A 15,000-nucleotide genomic window follows, 5' to 3' on the forward strand; every position below is an offset into this window, starting at 1 on the left:
CTCATTCTCCATTTGCAACTCGTGCAAAATGTACACTTGAATACTTGGTCCTGATCCTCGTAGCAGTTTCCAATCTGTCTAACCTAAATCCCCTGTTGTGGTTTAAAATGTTAATTCCTAAATGAATAAATCCTAATCCTATGTGATCTGTATAAACAGTACAAATAAATAACATATACAACTTAAAAACCTTTATAAAGCCGACAGTGTACGTCACACACGTGTTGCTCCTACTGATGCAACGTGTGTGGTGTGTGTGTTTGTGTGTGTGTGTGTGTGTGTCCAGGCCACATCGGTAGCCTGCAGGCGACTCAGATGACCCAGGAAGCGGCTATCCGAGACCTGGAGTCGGAGAGGAGCCGCCTGAAAGACAAAGTGCTGCGTCTGGAGGAGGAGAGAGGAGCCCTGCAGACCAAGAACCAGGTCCTGGATGAGAGGCAGAGGCAGCAGACCCTCTCCCTGGAGAAGGTGAGCTCTGCCTGGGGTTGAAGAGAGAGCTAGCAGGTGCTGAGGTGATGGCCTGGATTCGAGGCAGTCCTTTTTTTTTCCTGTTCCTCCTAACGTCCCCTGGTCTATCCAGTTGTGGTTTCTATCTCGGCTCAGCAGACCGTTATGTGAAACTGGAATTCATCCTTCAGCAAATGTCACAATATTAATTTAAGAGCAGCACACTGTGGGCTGACTGTTGCTCTTGGTAAATGTCATGGAAAGTCTGTTCCCTCTGCATTTACATGAAAGTGACATGCTCGAGTAGCTAAAGTCATCTCTTTCCCTCTCTCATTCTCTCTCATTCTCTCACTCTCACTTTCTCTCTCTCATTTAGTCTTCGATTCCCCTTTTGCCTCCTTCTGCAAAAACCTCGTCTTTTTTCAAACCCTGGCCTTGAGTTACAAGTTGCCATGACAACTGTGGACTGTTGCGCTGTGCGCTGATCCGCTGTGCTGGGAGCGTTTAGCCTCCCTGCCTGTCTGATCATGCAGACGTCTGTGTCTCGGCTGGTTGAGTGTGAGCATCAGTGCGTCAGAGGAGATTGAAACCATGTTCTGGCTGTCGCCGTCTTCCCTCCTGTCTACAAATAGAACCGCATAAAAAAGCGTGTGTGTGTCTGCTGGAGTGTGACAAGCCTGTTGCAAGTCAACCCTCTGAAAAGCAGCTGTTACTCTTGTTTTTTTGGAAGTTGTGTTTGGATTCATTCATTTACAGTTCCTATGATGAAGACGTGTGTGTAATTGTGTGGGTATTACAGTTCCTGCTTCTGTGTGTGTGTGGGGGGGAGGGGGGGGGGTACTGAAGTTCCAAGTTTGTGTGTGTGTAAGTGTGTGGGCACTTAAATTCCAAGTTTGTGTGCAGTGTTGTGCACGTTCCTACCTCCCATGAACTTGTTCAAAGTTCAGTTCATACAAGTAAACATGAATAGTTCACGTTCATAGTTCGTTCGTTCGTTATCTGCCGCTTGTCCGGGGGTCGGGTCGTGGGAGCAGCAACCTAAGCAGGGAGGCCCAGACTTCCCTCTCCCCGGCCACTTCCACCAGCTCTTCGTGGGGGACCGGTTCCCAGGCCAGCCGAGAGACATAGTCCCGCCTCCAGCGTGTCCTGGGTCTTCCCCGGGGCCTCTTCCCAGTGGGACGTGCCCAGAACACCTCACCAGGGAGGCGTCCAGGAGGCATCCTTATCAGATGCCCGAGCCACCTCAGCTGGCTCCTCTCGACGCGGAGGAGCAGCGGTTCTACTCTGAGCCCCTCCCGGATGACCGAGCTTCTCACCCTATCTCTAAGGGAGAGCCCGGACACCCTGCGGAGAAAGCTCATTTCGGCCGCTTGTATTCGCGATCTCGTTCTTTCGGTAACTACCCACAGTTCGTGACCATAGGTCAGGGTAGGAACGTTCATGGTCACGTTCATAGTTCCCCATTTAAATTTTGAACTCATTCATAGTTCATTTCATAGTTTTAAGGTGTGTGTTTTTACTGTGTGTAAAAATCCCTCAAAAAATAATAAGGTGCATCAGATGTAGTCGCTGAGTCTGCGCGTCTGCTTTCACTTGCCATTTTTATGAGACCGAGAGCTGTTGTCTTGGAACGCGTTGCTTGTTTGGTAACGTGTGTGCGATGAATCATGGGTAACATAGTGCAAAGTCGAGTTAGTTGGTTTAGGTTAGGCTACATAGCGAAAATTTTAGCATTCGATTTAGACAGCGTCTATCCTCAGGAGAAGGAAAACATTCCGTAAAGTCTTAGCTAGACCTCAAATAATATGAACGTGTTCACCGTTCAAATTCATTATTTGTCATTAAGTTGCGTTCAGTTCATCGTTCTCATAAAAATGAACGTGTTCAAGGAACGCGTTCTTTTGAACTCGTTCATGCACAACACTGTTTGTGTGTGTGTGTATAAGTGTGTGATACTGGGTAGTGGGTACTAAAGTTCCTGGGTTTGTGTGTGTGTAAGTGTCTGGGTACCAGTTCCCTGTGTGTGCGTTCCCTCCAGACTCTGCGGGAGGAGAAGCAGATATACGAGAAGGAGATGATGAACTTGCGCTCCAAGTATGAGGAGGACGCCGCCCACTTCAAGGAGAGTCAGACCCGAGCGCTGGAGGAACTGTCCAAGAAACACAGGCTGACCCTGGAGAACACCCACACTGCTGCAGAGAAAGACAAAAGCAGGCTACTGGCTGTGAGTACACACACACACACACACGCACAACTTGGCTCGCACGCTCTCAAACACACCGGCACACACACACACAAACCGTTTTACCTAGAGCATTATTGCGAGAGTTCAATTATTAAATAGAATAGTTTTCGTTTTAACATTAAAACTGTGTGGAGTGCTTAGTTCCGGTGTCCTGTCCTCTGTGGGGGTTCCTTTACCCGGAATGTTCTGCTCTAGCGCTGCAGGTGGGGTTTCTGTTGGGCTTTGTCTCCCACGCCTCATCGAACACTACAGAGGAAACTCATCTCCTTGACAAAATGCACACACACACACAGTCACTCCTCAACCCCAACACATGCTTACATCCTTAGCCTGACTTAATGGTCCCATATAAAGTATGTCAGGCTGTGGACATGTCCTCTAGGGACCCCAACCCCCCCTCCGCCCCCTCCCCAGGGCACGAGCATTTCTCTGTGCAAACCTCCCTTTCAAACCGTCCTTAATGAACGGAGCCCGGAGTCATCTGCCTCCGTGTCAGACCGAGGACTGTCTGTTTTGATATCCAGACCGATGACATACGGTATTAACGCTCGCTGAGACGATGCGTGATCGAACACCGCCAGAATGCATTCTGTCATCTCGCCTCGTCTCGCTCCGTCTCTCCTCTCCTCCCTCGCTCGACAAGCCGACAAAAGCTGCCTCCCCCATACTCCTGATTCTCCTCCAGCACAGCCGCTTCAGTCAAGGCTTCTGGGGAGAAGGAAAGGCCCCACAGCTTAGCCGGGACCGGAGGCTGGGATTGGTGGAACAATCAGCCGAAGTGTGACAATCAGGCCGTGATGTGGGCTGTGGGCTCTGGTAGATGACTCATAGGGGGGGGGAGGCAACCTGTGTGTGTGTTTGAAGAGGAAGATAGTGAAGAGGAGAGAGAGAGATAAAGAAAGAGAGAGAGACGAGGTGAGGGCGGGGGTTTTGTTCCTGAGCTGTCTGGGAGTCACCCCCGAACCCTCACCCCCCACACCACTTAGACAGACAAATTGTCCTCTGAGGAAAACGAGAGAGAGAGAGAGAGAGAGAGAGAGAGAGAGAGAGAGAGAGAGAGAGACTGAGAGAGACTGAAGATGGACAGATTATAAATAATGAAGTGTCAGAGGCCGAGAACAGGTGGGGGGGAAAAGGTAGTTAGGCGGAGGGGTGGAGGGTAGGTAGAAGAGGTAGAGGTGAAAGGAGAGCGGTGGAGATGGCAAAAAAAATGCGAAGGGAAGAGAAGGAGAATCGAGGGAGGCGGGGGAGCTGGTGAAAGGCGGAGGTAGGGAAAGGAGGGGGATCATTGAAGGCGAGGGATGGAGGAGGGAGGTAGAAGAATGATGCGGGGGGGGAGGGATGGAGGGGAGGTAATGAAGGCGAGGGATGGACGTCGGAGGTAGCGAGAGAGAGCGATGAGTCACGGAGTCATAAAGAGCAGCTTGGAGAGGTGGCTGCCTCTGACATCCTATTTTAGGCCACCGCCCCCCCTCAGGCTCTTCCTCCACTCCTGGCTCATCTCTCACAGAACGGGAGGAGCAGAGGGAAGACAGGGGCGGAGCGAAGACGAATGTCCTGTCATCCGGTCCCCTGGACTCTGTGTGACTCATTGATCACTCACTCATCGGCACAATAGGAGGTGTGGCCCAGGAGCAACATCTAGGTCACCAGACCAGGAAGTGAATGATGTCCAGCCAATCGGCTCACCTCAGGTAGAGAACACTGAGGGTATCTCACAGCCAGACTGTGAACAAACCAGTCCCCTCTTCTGGGGGTGGTGACAGGAAATCATCAGTCACACTAACCACAAGCATCATTAAACGTGGCCTACAGAGGAGATGAGGCATCGTAAAGCTTCTCTCTTAACAGGACGGTTGCGTTGTGGTGCAGCTCTGCTCCACCGCTTCCGGACACTTCTCGAGCGCGGTTCGCGGAATTCCCGCCAGGCAGCCAGCATGGCCTGGAGCTCCACAAGACTGTTTCAGAGGCCAAGTCTGCATGTGGCACCATGAAGCAGATGGCCCCTCCACAGGTGTCTGAGGGCCAGGGGTGGACTGGCCTGTTTACCTTCTCAAGCACCAACTGGCAGACCTCGTGGGAGGTGTACGCTGAGCCATAGAGTTAGATATGCCAGCGCTCACATACCTACAGGCACAAGAAAAGCCTCCTCGCACACACACACACACAATGACTACTTCTGTTGAGTTGGCAACGAGGGCTTGTGGGGCCATGGCTGAGGGTGGCTCAGAGCCGTCGGGCACTTCAAAGATGGCATCGCTGAGCGCTACCCCAGGCGCGTCGCCGGTGACTCGTGTCAACAGAAGTGCAGGCTCGGAAGTGAGCTGTCTTTTGATGGGCTGAGCCTTTGTGACAGGAGGCAGTTTGGTTCCAGCCTTTTTTTACCTGCTTTGGCCAGGGGGTTTGTTTGTGTGTGTGGGTGTGTTAAGTGTCGCTAGGCTGAGTATCGCAAGGTTTGGACAGCAATGTTCTCTCGCAAGGCAGGACTTCAGATTTCATGTGTCCGGCAGGAATCTCCACACAAGAAATTGAACTTTTTGCCTTTATCAACAACACTCACAAATTTAACTAGCAAGCTAACGGTAGCTCACTAGCTCTTTTTTTTTAAACAAAATAAGTATAAAACAAGATATGACAATTCAGGAACCAGTGTTTATGTTTCCTCTCATATAATACAAATGTGATGGTTTCATCTTTTTAGTAGAACATTGACATGATTTTTTTTCGATAGTGATGCAGTATAATCTCCATGGTTCTGATGTTAGTTGAGAGCTGGAGGACAGTGTTTCATGGACATTTCCAAGAGCGTGTCAATTGAGGGGAGGGGAACTTTTGACTTTCTTTAGACCATGCTTTGAAGTAAGTGAGACGCAAGGACACACACACACACACTGTACACATAAACACACACTCCCACGTCTCTCCAAACCCGTAACTTGGTCGGAAACACGGGCGGAATATGTGAGTTGAATTGCAGATCCTCCACTACTACTGTTGCCATTATAAAACATGGATGAGGGAGATATTTGCATATGTGCGCAGAGACACATAGCAATGAGCTCTGTAAGTGGCGCTGCCTTCCCAGCCACACAGCCAGCACACAGCCAGCACACAGCAGAGCAGGCCTCTGTGAGGAAGGCGAAGCCATGAATAATTTACTGGCACTTACTTAGCTGACAAGTCCGCTGCTCAGACTGTATATTGCTGCCTCTGAGATAGCGCTTTTAAGCCTTGTGGCCTTTGCATATTCTATGGTATATATTCTTTTCATTTTTAGCCCTTAGAAAGCAACAGGGTTAGTTTTGAAGGAATGTAAAAGTTCCAAATGCAGTCTTCTACCGTTTACCCAAGGGGACACGCTTTTGGTTTGGGCAGTTTCCAGACATCAACATTTTCTACATTTGGCATGACTGTTAAGGTTTTTGTAAATGGATCAAAGTGGGGGGAAAAGCCCACGTCAGCTTTTCTCTCGCGCACACGGCCATGCATCCCAACTAAACTGGAACACCAGCTCCAAACCTAACCCTGACCGCAAACCCTACTCCTAGCCATAACCCGAATCCTAACCCCTGTGTCTCTTCACCATGAACTTTACACAGACCCCAAAACCTCACCTCTCCCGACCTGCGGTCTAAATTGCCATTGTTTCACCATAACTGTCTCCTGATTGGTCCACAGGAGATGGAGCAGAAGTTTGAGAGGGAGCGCCTCTCATTGGAGGAGCAGAAGACCCTCCTCCGACAGCAGCTGAATGACCTGAGGGAGGAGCTTACCTACAAACTCAACCAAGCCAATCAGGAGGTGAGCGACCTAGCCATTAGTTGTGCTCCTCCGCTTGATTGGTGCACATGACACCCGTACGAAACGTTACCTCATTATCCCAGAGCATTTAGCACATTTACTAATCAACTGCTAATGTGTGTGTGTGTGACAGGTGTGTCGGCTCCAGGAGGAGGTGAAGGCGGGGGAGGAGGGCATGGGCTCTGCTGAGGGCCACATCTCCTCCCTGAAGGAGGCGCAGGACAAGCTGCTGGAGGAGCTGGATGCCACCAGAGCCAGGCTTCGAGAGACCAGCAACCTGCTGACGGCCCTGCAGGTAGGACACACAGACACACACACACATGTGGTGACACACACATCCCTACCCGCTACTCTCTCTCTCTCTCTGTCTCTTTCACTCTGTCTAATGGATCTCATTAATTATCTTCTCTCACTGCTGAACTGACTGTTTCTTACTCGGCAGGTATGTGTGTGTGTGTGTGTGCATGTGCATGCGTACCGGTTCATTCACTAGAGACACGTGCCGTCTTTGAAGCCAAGATCCTTAACCTGTGTAACCTCACACATTGTCACGATGTCTCTCTCACTCTATTCTTGCTCTCGCTCTCTCTCTCTCTCAGGGTGAGATGGAGACACAGAAGAGGCAGCATGAGGCCAAACTCCTCTCCACCAAAGAGGAGGAGAAGCTTAAGATGGACAAAATGGCCTTGGAGCTGGAGCTGAAGTGGACAGAGACATTGAGGTGTGTGTGTGTGTGTGTTTGTGTGTGCACGGCACACACTTGTGTACATTCGTTCGAGACCAAGATCTCTGCTCTCTCTTCCTTTTATCCCTCCAACCTCTTCAGAACCCCAGCATTCACTCACATTGGCAACCACATACCCACACTTTGTGTTCGTGTTTTGTGGAATGTCCCAGTGTGTGTGTCTGCATAAAGGAGTCTAATGTGTGTGTGTGTGTGTGTGTGTGTGATGACAGGCAAGAGTGTAAGAAGTTGCGTGAGGAGTTAAGAGAGGTTCATGAGGAGAACAGGCAGGTCGCCCTGGCACAGCTGGCACAAACAAAGGATCAGGAGATGAGCACCGCTCGGGAAGGCTGGCAGAGGAAAGTGGAGGACTTACTGGAGCAGGTGATACACACACACACCGGACCCACACACCCACACACGCCATTTTCACACTAGCCTATAAGGAGATAATAATTTCATAATCCAAATATTGAATATGATGATAAATATTTGAGATTCATTCTCGGGGTAAGGAAACGAATCATGAATTGCAAATGGAAGAGCAATTTCCCCGTCAGAGCTTGCATTGGCTGGAGGTCAGCAGCAATCGGCGTCCACTTGTCTCCTCTCAGATATATCCGGGCGGGGGAGGAATGTCAGGAAGGTAGGAGATAGGAGAGTCTTTTGGAGCGCATAGAGAGAGACGCGGTATCATGGGAAGAAATCTCCCCACTTCAACTGCAAATGGCTGGAAGAGGATTATGGTTAGGGGTTTGAATTAAGCACACTGCACTACCTACTTGTCACAAAAATATAAGAATGGATGAAGTCTTGACGACACGTGGAAGCACAGCAGGAAGGAAGTCAAGCATAGAGGGACACCGTAATACCTTTTGTATCGATCCAGTTGTTGCTTCCAATATACTCTCTGGACTGGACCACAAGTCCCTGTGAGTGTATACCGGAAGCGCGGCCCCTCCCTCCACAACCTTCTGAAACTATGAAGAAAACCTCTAACCTGTACCCCCCCCCCCCCCCCCTCCTCCACCCCCCATCCTCCAAACCCCCCTCCCAGATCTCCCGGCTGAAGCAGAGCCTGGAGATGCAGCTGTCCCAGTCGCAGAGCTCCCTGCAGCAGCTGCAGCAGCAGTTCAGCCAGGAGCGGGAGCACCTGAGGCAGCAGCTGGACGAGCTGCAGACGGAGCACCAGCGGCGGGAGCAGCGGCTGCAGGAGGCGCACTGCTGCGCCATGCAGGACCTGGAGCACGCCCGCCAGCACAACCTCAAGGTGTTCGCAATCACACGCTGAAAACACTGTTTTTTATTATTTATTTATTTTTAAATCGTCGTTATTTCAGCATCGTGTTTTGCAACGATGTTTGTGGCTAGCCTGTGAATTTCTATGCGTCATGGCACCGGGGCTGGGCAGACTAGCCCTGTCTAATCAAGTCATTGCTAGGCTGCTTTAGGAAGTCGATTACACCCCTAAAAACACCAGAAGTCACCCGTTAGAAGAAATGACACGCCAGAAATACTGCTCTGGACTAGTATATATCATGTTTTTGCTGCATTTCTCTCTAGTGAGGAGAGTCATCATTGGTTTCATTAGTGACTGATCACCTAGAGCTAGCACCAATATTGCACTGTGACATTGGCAGAAGCAAGCAGCAACTAACTTTGCAGCATTTAAGAGAACCTCATTTAATTGGAAGAACTTGGGTATCCTTTGAAAATCTATCAGGTTAGCTAACAAGAATCTAACAAATATGCAAAAAAGGGCTTAACCTCCGGGGTTAGCTAATGTTATCTACCTAGCAACATCGTTCACCTACTATACTGCCCTCTTCACAATACAAAACTCTAATATCTCATGTCTTCATTGTCTTTCCTATGTAACATCCCTTTCTGTGGCTGCTGCTGCAGATCAGTGTCGTCACTCCCAAAGTGAAATACCTAATAAACTCATTCGGGGATATGGTGCTGTCATTTAAATATAGTCAAACAGAACTGTTAGCCAGCTGTCATGTCACCTAATCAGTGAAGTGTCACCCATGGGATTGACATTGCCTACCCAAAGACAATCTGCAATTATCAGCCCCAGATTAGTTCATCCCTGATATAAAACAATCACACACAAACTTCTGTCGCTTGTCTGTTTGTCTGTCTTGGTTTTTCCGAGACTGTGTGTCTGCTCTTGTTCAACTACCTTCGTGGGGAACAAATGTCCTCCCAAGGATATTCAAGTAAAACACTTGACCTTGTTGGGCCCTTTTACTGGGCCCCATAACTTCAAATGCTCTTTTCAGGGTTGGTGGTTAGAGATAACACAATTTCGAATGGGTGTGAATGGTCGAGCCCCACTACGATAGAAAAACAAACCCGTGTGTATGTGTTTGTGTGTGTGTGTGTAGGAGCTGGAGGAGCGTCTGAGGCAGCACCACCACATGGAGCTCCAGTCTCTGAGAGAGGCCCACAGACAGAGCATCGAGACCCTGAAGCAGCAGTCGGAGCAGGAGCTGCAGACTCTGCGCTTTGAGCTGGAGGACGAGGGCAAAGCCATGCTGGGTGAGACGCGAGGCCCACCAGAGGACTGTCCTCACACTGCTACCCTGGGGCTAGTCTCTCACGTGGGACTGGCACCACCGCTGCAATTGCTATTATGGATGACTGTTCCAACAACTGGATTCAACAACACATTTCTATTGTCGTCCGGCGTTATTTTCAAATAAATTAGGCCTCATGTAACTGAATTAGAGCCAAATTAGACATGCTAATTTTGCAGTTTCCGGAACATATTGTAGATGAGCGCTTCATCAGCTGAGCTCATCCAGAAGGCTGCCGTCAGTCTTTCATGAAATTAAAACTGAAACTCTGTAGGTTGAGAATACACACAAAGACAAGAATGTGAAATACAAACTGCAAAAAAATAACAATAAATAAAGACAAAACTATACCTGTTAATAAGATTAATAATTACAACACACTCTGTAAAGAGCCATGCAGTTGGGACTTCCTGTCCCAGAAGGCAGTAACAGTACTCACAGTGATCCAACCTGCCGTGTTTACCCACACCTCCCTTAGGTAGCTGGGCTGCTACTGTAACCCAAGTGTACTGAGCTGCAGTCGTGTCCCTCTCAGGCACAGTAGATCTGCTGGGTGATAAATCTGGTGTAATTAACCTGGACGGCCTCTGTAGACCCTGGTTAATACAGAAGCACTCGGAGGCTTCAAAACCACTCACTCTCTTTTTTTTATTTTAGGCCTTTATCTCTCAAACATGCATCATTCTGCCTGTTTTTACCCCCCTTTTCCTCCCCTCTCTCACCCATGCCCCCTTCTTCAGCCTCCCTGAGGTCAGAGTTGAACCACCTCCACGCGTCGGCCATCGAGCACCTGCGTCAGACCCACCAGCAGGAGACGGCGGCTGCTAAGCTGGAGCTGGAGAACGCCCTGGAGCAGAGCCGAGTACAGGTCAGAACCAAGGCACAACCAGGCCACAACCTGGCCACAACCTGGCCACAACCAGGCCACAACCAGGCCACAACCTGGCCACAACTAGCTAGTACACGAGCAGAGCAGACTAGTCGTGTAGGATGGAGAGATCCACTCTCTTTAACAGACCAGACTAGTCTCAGTGTGTGCCCTCTGTGGACTGAAATGTTCAACACTAAAGGCTAGAGTGGAGTGGAGATATGTCTCCCTTGGCAACAGTCCTCTCACTCCTCTAAAGCTGGTGTGTGTGCTTGTGCCTTAGCAAAAGTCTCTGTATGCTGTCTGTGCGTGCCTGTGTGTGGGTGGATTGGTTTGTGAGATGTGTTAAGAGCTGGCATGCCAGTTTTTAGAGGGGTCTCCCGAGAGTGTTGATGACAGCTTTGACTCACACAAACAAGCTGTTGCAAATGAGAAAGTGCCATTTGGCTTGTCGCAGCGTACGGTGGCCTTGGTGTGGTCTGACCCACTCTTACTACTGTACGTTGGAGCTTAAAAGCAATGCCACTGGCCTGGGCCAACAATATCTGTTATACTCTCGTCTCCCTCCCTCTCTTTTTCTCTCTTTCTCCGTCTCCTCTCTCTCTCTACTTCTCTCTACCTCTCTCTTTCTCCATCTCTCACGTTCCCTTCTCTACGTTCCCATCTCTGTCTCTCTCACTCTCCCTGTTTCGCTCTCTTTCTCTCTCTCTCTCTCTCTCTCTCTCTCTCTCTCTCTCTCTCTCTCTCTCTCTCTCTCTCTCTCTCACTCCCTCTCTCTGTCTCGCTCTCTCCCTCTCCGTCTCTGTCTTTGTGACAGTATATACAGTCAAATAAACTCTTAAGCCGCCTGCATTCACTTTGCTGCTATTCAGCTAGATCTAGATCTCTGACAGAACCAGAGAAGTCAGAGGTCACCTCGAGGTAAAAAGGACGGCGGCGACCATGTTGTTGTTGTTTTCCATATAGGCATGTCAGGCTAAGCAGGTATTATATGTGTGGAATTTGAACCACTGAGGCTGCCTGGCTAAAATGTGTCAAAGGCTAATCACTAGCCGCTACTCCAACCACAGCCCCAGCTGCTGTGTTACGTGTCGCGGTGGCTCGTATCAAACCATAATACCTGCTGTTGAGTCAGCCCAGTCCCCCCCCCCACCCCTCTCACGGTCTGCCTGCTCGGATATCTGGCTAATTACCCCTAATGCCCCTGTCCGCACGCATCGCCATCCAGATGTTGGGGCTAAGCCACGCGTCTGTTCCCAGGGACCCACCCGCACGCTCGTCCTGTGTGTTACCAAGGCAACGGAGAGGTCAGAGGGCAAAAGCAGAACTCTCCCTGCTGAGTAGAGATCCGCTGACTGTCCCTCGAAAACAACACCGAGATTATGATGCCTCATCCGGTTAACCTCCCACTCATGCCTCAAACAAGCTGAAAATAGGTGTGTGTGTGTGTGTTGGCAGGCAGGCAGGGAAATTAAGGTTTGTGTGTGTTTGATACACGTGTTCCTAGACTTCAGAGATGATGTTCAACCTTTTGTGGACATCGTATTACGCAATATGTAATTGGTGGGTTGGGAAAAAATCCTTTCAAATGTGGTGAGCCATAGATAGGCTCCCTATAGAACTGACACATCTAGGACACACACATACACACACACACACAGACTCACACACACGCCAACACATCAACCTTGCCTTTAGCCTGTTCTCATTTGGTCTGCCTCTTACACACACATGGAACGGAACGCAGCATGTTCCAGTCATTTCAAGTCAGACCGCCCCATCCTGAAAGAAACCTTGTTAAACACACCTGCAAGGCCATGTTTTGTGAGTAAGCGGGTGCGTGGGAAATGAATCTTCGTGTAGCTGCGTGCACACCTTCATCCTTAATTACACTGATATGGTAATCACCGTCTCGTGGTCTCTCAGAACGGCCTTGCTGTTTGCAGTCGTCTCTTGTGGTCCAGCCTGTGTTTCTCTGCCCAGCTATGCTACTGCTGTGATCTTCCCCAAATGAAAACAACATGTGCCTTTTAGCGCCTTCATCAAAGTCCCCGCGTTGGTTTCAACTAGTGGTGTTGTTCCAGCATCCTTGCCAGCCCTGCTTTCAGGAGAGGGGACAGTTAGTGTAGAGCGCCCTAGTGTGGAACGGACCCAGAGTCAAATGGGCTAGAGTACTGAGGACTAGCGTAGAGAAAAGGAAAATAGTGGACTAGCGTACCCTAGCCTAGTGTACAGCGGATGAGCATAGATATGATTAGAATAGATTGGACTAGAGTAGAGCGGGCTAGGATTTACAACAGCAAGATAACCAACTGAACCGGTGAACATTTTTGCAATTGAGAATTGAATATGATGATGTTGTTGTTGCTGCACACTGTCTTCTAACACAGATTGTTCCTTGGCAGTAATGTCAGAACTGAGCACTTTGTCATTGTCGACCGCACTTACGTGATGCACTTTTAATGTCAGATGAAAGCCTCTGCCTAATGTAGAAGCTTCTGGAGATGACTCCTCCTCTGCATTAGCTGTTTCTCAGCAGAGCCTGTTAGTCGGCTGACGTGAACGATGCTCTGTCCTAACATATAGTGCATCCAGAAAGTATTCACCGCTTCACTTTTTCCACATTTTTTCATCTTACAGCCTTAATCCAAAATGGATTCAATTAATTGTTTACCTCAGAATTCTACACACAACACCCCATATTGACAAAGTGAAAAAGGTTGTTCGATATTTGTAATGGATTTGCAAAAATTAAGAACGAAAATATAACATGTACATAAGTATTCACATCCTTTGCTCAATACTTTGTTGAAGCACTTTTGGTAACAATTACAGCCTCAAGTCTTTTTGAGTATGATACTACAAGCGCTGCACACCTATTTTGGGGCAGTTTCTCCCATTCTTCTATGCAGTACCTCTCAAGCTCCATCAGGTTGGATGGGGAGCGTCGGTGCACTGCCGTTTTCAGATCTCTCCAGAGATGTTCAATCGGGTTCAAGTCTGGGTTCTGGCTGGGTCACTCAAGGACATTCACAGAGTTGTCCCAAAGCCACTCCTTTGTCATCTTGGCTGTGTGCTTAGGATCATTGTCCTGTTGGAAGATGAACCATCCTGCTCCCTGTGAGCTATGGAAATAGCACCTAGATGCTGTTGAACAGGGTTGAATCTGTAAGGTCCTTCAAAACAATCCTTTTGATTGAAAGATATGTCTTCATCTCTTCAGGCTAGTTTCCCATACTGAGAGAGAGAGAGAGAGAGAGAGAGAGAGAGAGAGAGAGAGAGAGAGAGGGAGAGAGGGAGAGATATTTGTAGAGATTGAGAGAAGCGGGTGGTGGGGGGGTAGGTGGGTACGGGGGTTGAGATGAGTTGAAAGAGCAGCCTGCAGTGTTCCACGCTATAATGGCTATAACATTGTCATTATCCTAATCTGACTGCATGAAATTGCACTCACGCCAGTCGGGGTGTTAATGTGCGTAGATTGGGGAGGTGATTACAGCAGAGCGGTTGGCTCTGCGTCACCTGTGTGTGGCTAGGACATCCGCTGAGGGCCTTCTCTAGGACGGGGGGAGGAAACGAGGAGGGGGGGGTTGGAAGGGGGGGGGGTTTGGAGGGGAGGGGGGTTTGGAGGGGAGGGGGGGGTTGGAGGGGGGGGGTCTTTCCTCCCCCTCTTCGACTCGCCTCCTCTAGCTCCCCTCTAAGAGAGGAAGTGTACTCACACAGTGCAGCATACTCCGTGGCTTGGCTGTGAAGGTGTCAGAAGGCATTAGAGTGGCCCTCGGGGACAACACGGAGGGCCACACAACAACACACACCCACACGCACGCACGCACGCACGCACACACTACAAGTAACGAGAGAGAAAGAGATGCTGACAGTTTTTCTTTCCTTCGTTTGCGCTCGTTTGTGCACTCACCCGTGTGCATGGGGTGTGTTTGCGTGTGTGTGTGTGTGTGTGTCAGGAGCGGGAGCTGCTGGGCCGTATCTCAGGCCTGCAGGAGGAGGTGGTCTGGAGGAAGCAGCACATCGCCGAGCTGGACCACGAGATCCACACCCTGAATGAGAACATCAGCACCCTGACCAAGGAGCTGGAGCTGAAGGGCAAGGAGGTGCTGAAGATCCGAAGCGAAGCCAACCAGCAGATCAGGTTTGTGTGTGTGTGTGTCTGTCTGTGTGTGGGTGTCTGTGTGTGTCTGTGAATGCTTGTGCGTTTGTGTTTGGTTTCTGTGTGTGTTTGTGTGTGTGTTTGTGCATTTGTGTTTGGTGTGTGTCTGTGCGTGTTTGTGTTTGGTGGGTCACGGCTAGCGCCGCTCGGCACGCCAAGGGGTCGGAG

The 15,000-nt window shown here is 49.6% G+C and overlaps 1 protein-coding gene across 1 annotated transcript in view; it reads left to right on the forward strand.

Moving 5' to 3' along the window:
• Window positions 1-15,000, forward strand: part of fam184ab (family with sequence similarity 184 member Ab) — a 51,856-nt gene that overhangs the window by 19,810 nt on the left and 17,046 nt on the right. Inside the window, 10 exon segments of the mRNA XM_062467609.1 lie at window positions 287-468; window positions 2,486-2,671; window positions 6,371-6,493; window positions 6,627-6,788; window positions 7,093-7,214; window positions 7,451-7,601; window positions 8,275-8,487; window positions 9,611-9,764; window positions 10,543-10,670; window positions 14,630-14,814. Of these exon segments, the coding sequence (XP_062323593.1) occupies window positions 287-468; window positions 2,486-2,671; window positions 6,371-6,493; window positions 6,627-6,788; window positions 7,093-7,214; window positions 7,451-7,601; window positions 8,275-8,487; window positions 9,611-9,764; window positions 10,543-10,670; window positions 14,630-14,814 (1,606 nt within the window).

This window comes from Osmerus eperlanus, chromosome 8 (genome assembly GCF_963692335.1).
Source record: "Osmerus eperlanus chromosome 8, fOsmEpe2.1, whole genome shotgun sequence".
NCBI classification, from domain to species: domain Eukaryota; kingdom Metazoa; phylum Chordata; class Actinopteri; order Osmeriformes; family Osmeridae; genus Osmerus; species Osmerus eperlanus.